Here is a 4,372-nt window from a genome sequence, read left to right as displayed (position 1 = left end):
CACCGTCTTGAAGTGGGCTTGGTTTAGCAGGGGCTTTCTGTTGGATTCAGTGTGCCCTTCAGATTTCCTGAACCAAAGCTGTCCTGGGCCCTTACTCTGATTTTCCGCTGAATGTTATTAACACTCAGGACCCCTTGATGTTCTCATGTTGAGTTGTAGTCTTACCAGCAGTGGCCTGTGTTTATCACCAAGCTCTCCTGTATCTAGATGCCCTTAAGGATAAAGAGTTTTACCACCAAATGTATTTTCCAAGTATTTTATTCAAAAAGGAGGTAAATGACATATACTTCTTTAGAATGAGGATAACTACAACACTTACTGACTGGATCATTACATTTTGGTGCAGTACACCTGATATTCAGCTTCGCCCTGAGTTAACCAAACCACTGGAGAGCAAGAGCAAATCAGAGAGCTTACATTCACTGTCAAGCCTGAGCTCAGAGGGCAGGGCCTCCTAAGCAATAAGGAGTCTTTGCCGATCCACTTAAAAAAAAAAACAGCAACCGTGGTGCCTGGGTAGCTCAGCGAGGTAAGCATCCGACTCTTGATTTCGGCTCAGGTCATGATGTTAGGATCTTGGGATCGAGCCCTGTGGCAGGCTCTGCACTCAGCGGGAGTCGGCTTGAGAGGCTCTCCCTCTGCCCCTCCCCCTTCTCTCTCTCCCTCTCTCTCAAAATAAATCTTAAAAAAAAAAAAAAACCAGCAACAGCAAGAAAAATTTCAAGACGTCTGTCTGTTAATGAAGCAGAACTGTGGCCCCCTCAACCTCCTGTACTTGAAACAAGTAGTTCACAGCAAAGGAAGAGCACCTTTAATCTCCCTGCGACACCCCCTGGTGTCCGAGTGCACCATCTGCACTGGGCATCAGCTCCAGGCTCCTGGTCTACAGAGCTTCAAATGAAAAGACTGTAATGGAAAACCAAAGCCAGAAGGAAAAAGCCAAGGAAATATGAGAATTCTATGAACATTCATAGATTACCTGAGATATTTCTGAAATGGTAACATTAATCTAGAGGCCATGCTCTGTACTGGGAAGAGCAAAGGGCTTGGTGACACAGGAATCAGGATTGGGTTTCCGTCTCTGAGAGCTGCTACCTAGGGGACCCCAGGCAAGGAAGCTTCTTGCACTCTGAGCATCAGTTTCCTCAACTTCAAAATGGGGATACAGTTCTTACCGGACAGGACTGTTCGGAGGAATAAAATAAATACTCTATGTGAAAGCACCTATTATATGACTGGGTACAATCGAGGTGCTTAATAAATAGTCTGAATCTGAAATTTATCTGGGGAAAATTTTTTTAAAAACCAACACTTTCCTACATAATAGATACTGAGCTAGCAAATTAGCAACATGACTGCTTAATTCCTTTGGTTTATTTAGGCACAAGTCTTTAAAATCATCAAAAACTAGATTGCCAAGCAAAATATGCTACTCGATACCATTAGAATTCACTTGATCTTAACATAGTAGAAGGGTTTCACCCTGAAAGTATCCTACTGTTGTCACTGGGCTGAACTAAGACCAACAGAAGTTAGATGAAGGCAGATTTGGGGTCAACACAGAAAAGGACCAGTCGGAGCCAGGACTCCTGTGCTGCACGAGTCCGTGGGACCCAATTCCCATGTGCCACAAGCTAGACCTCAGCCCCCGAACCGTGCAGGGCACAGAAGCCAGTCTGGAGCTGTCCCACATGTCATGCGTGGTTCAGTTCGTGAAGAACGGAGTCCCCTGTCACGGAATCTGTTCAATTTAAGGCAAAGTGACAAGTCAAGGATGTTAAACAGATGGCTCCTATTTGGGGTCGGAGTCTGACTAGACTTTTTCTTTCTTAGTTGGTTTATGGAATGTTTCTGGAGCATCTGTTTACATCAGGCACAGACCTCAGCCCAGGGATTAAAAAAAGAGAGAGAGACACCATCCCTGGCTGCAGGAAAAAACAGCAGTCCTACCCACTCAGGAATACGGTGCTCCTCACAGGAATACGGCATCCAGATGTGATATACCAGCTGTCTCCTTCAGCAGCAGCTGAAATTGCAGAGCTGTGCCCTCTGCCTTTAAGATGAACGTCGTCTCTCCTTCCCGAAAATACAAACCTGTTCTTTCCTTCTACAGATTGGCTGTCCACGGTTGTGGACACACAGTTGTAACTAAGTTATCTGATTTGAATTCTCAAATGTATTGCTCTTAAGATACGTTCATTCCAGTTAATAAAGGAGAAGCTGAAGAAAGTCTGATTTCAGTCACAAGGATCCTTTAGTCTCAGAAAATGCCGTTAAGAGGAAAAAACGTCTAAAACTTGTTTTACAACTTGGTACGTATAGATGAGCAATGTCTTCTGGGAAGGATACCGAAATGTTAATTGGTAAAAGTAATGAGGTACTCTGGGTAAGCCTGGTAGTCATAAAATACCACAAATAGACGGGGGTTGTGCACACAATCCGTGACAGTGTCATACAGGTCAGTAGGGTTTTCAGGGCTCTTTGGAGGAGGCACAATTAGTGCATGATTTCCACGTGTGTAGCTTCCAGTAAGAACTCGCACATAATACATATGCTTTCTCCCATTTCTGTCTCGTTTGGAGTATGTATCATTGGCAGAATAATGGGCGTCGACGGCAAAATAGGTTCCTTTACCATATGTCGCACCTGTGAAGAGAAAAAACATTTTTAAGAAGTTCAATTTAGGGGCGCCTGGGTGCCTCAGGTGGTTCAGCATCTGCCTTCAGCTCGGGTCATGACCTCCAGCTGGGATTGAGCCCCACGTCGGGCTCCCTGCTCAGTGGGGAGTCTGCTTCTCCCTCTCCCTCTGTCTCTCCCCCTGCTTGTGCTCTCCCTCTCTCTCTCTTTCTCTAATGAATAAATAAAATCTTTTTTTTTAAAAAAAGGAAGTTCAATGTAGTCTATAATCTGATGTGTTGACCCAATATGTCAAATAATGTTAAAATAATGTTCAGTTCTTCCCTCCAAAGCCTCTTAAAAATTTTTTTCATGTGTTTTTAATTTTTTAAAAGTCATTCTTCCAGGGGCGCCTGGGTGGCACAGCGGTTAAGCGTCTGCCTTCGGCTCAGGGCGTGATCCCGGCGTTATGGGATCGAGCCCCACATCAGGCTCCTCCGCTATGAGCCTGCTTCTTCCTCTCCCACTCCCCCTGCTTGTGTTCCCTCTCTCGCTGGCTGTCTCTATCTCTGTCGAATGAATAAATAAATGAAATCTTTAAAAAAAAAAAAAGTCATTCCTCCATCCCAGAGGGCCAGTCAGTCCTTCTGGGATGAAACTTAATGAGCCCAACCTTGAACCTCTGGCCACAGCATAGGCACCAACCATGAAGTAACACAGTGCAGTCAGTCCACACTGTCCCTCGCCAGTTTGGGTTCTCACAGCTAACACCCCATTCTGAGCAGCCAGATTACTTGCTTCCTTACCATTCTTTCCAGCATAACTACGGTTAAAGCCATTTCGGTTGACATGTGGCACTGAGTCAGCATCTGTCCCATGGAAGAGCTGCTTCTCATTGTTTTTATGCCCGTTCTTGGCATCCATGGTTTTCTTCTTTGTTTGGTAGCAATTCCAGAGATCTGGATTCTGGATCCTCTCAATCTGCAAATCAACAAGGAGAAATATCCTGTAGGAGCCAAGAGCCTTTGGCAAGATAAAGATATGACCACTATTTTGTATAAATAAAAATTAAAATAACAAATTCAATGCCACGTGGCATCTTTCTGCATCAGAAATCTTTTTAGATCCAGTGTTTCACAAAAACAGACCTTGGGAAGAATGTTAATTTCATTTTTTTTTAACATCTTGTAATGCACCACATGAGAGCAAACAGTGCTTAGGGTCTTAAGTCCTCGTTATATGAAGTTGGCAGACCAAGTCTCCCCAACTCCTACTTTTTATCTTCAGTTCGATGACTTCTCTGCTTGCTGTCTCCCTCTCTTGGTCCCTTTGCCTCTCTCCTCCTAAGCCCTTCTGGGACACTGGTTCACCCGGTTGGCCATGTTCTACTGGTGGGAGAAGCATTAGAGGGTCTAGTCCAGAAGGAAGTTAATGAAAATTAATCTCTGGTCCAGCTGGAGGAGTTGGTCATGAATCCTGGTGGGATAGGATCTGGTTGCAGATCATAGTGTCCATGCTTTGATCATCCTCTTTGTGAAGGAGCCTCCAGGGTTGTGGTGGAAATTTCTTGAGTCCTGGATAGCAGGACCCAGGAAGAATCAGACAAATCTAGAATCTATAAGCAAACTTGCTTGAGTTCTTAAAAAAAAAAGTCTAGACAAGACAGAGCCAGAATGTAGGACATTCTATAACACAACTGGTTTAAACTCATTTAAAAATTCAGTATCATGAAAAATGATTTTTTTAAATGCAAGAC

At 44.1% G+C, this 4,372-nt stretch overlaps 1 protein-coding gene across 5 annotated transcripts in view; it reads right to left on the bottom strand.

Moving 5' to 3' along the window:
* Window positions 1–240: 240 nt before the first annotated feature.
* PARP14 (poly(ADP-ribose) polymerase family member 14) overlaps window positions 241–4,372 on the bottom strand; it is a 42,972-nt gene continuing 38,840 nt past the window's right edge. For 4 of the 5 annotated variants that reach the window (XM_040621328.1, XM_008708157.2, XM_040621326.1 and 1 more), the window contains exons 16-17: window positions 3,423–3,597; window positions 241–2,646 (exon numbers count right to left, since the gene is read on the bottom strand). In XM_040621328.1, coding sequence (XP_040477262.1) covers window positions 2,357–2,646; window positions 3,423–3,597 — 465 coding nt within the window. In that variant the 3' untranslated portion in view covers window positions 241–2,356. Of the gene's footprint in view, window positions 2,647–3,422; window positions 3,598–4,372 lie in introns of those variants that run through there. The other variant, XM_008708159.2, reaches the window with a different exon arrangement.

The sequence above is a fragment of the Ursus maritimus genome, unplaced genomic scaffold (assembly GCF_017311325.1).
Source record: "Ursus maritimus isolate PB19 unplaced genomic scaffold, ASM1731132v1 scaffold_4, whole genome shotgun sequence".
Classification (NCBI taxonomy): Eukaryota; Metazoa; Chordata; class Mammalia; order Carnivora; family Ursidae; genus Ursus; species Ursus maritimus.
The sequence above is the reverse complement of the archived record's forward strand: the minus strand, read 5'-3'. Positions and strand labels throughout refer to the sequence as shown.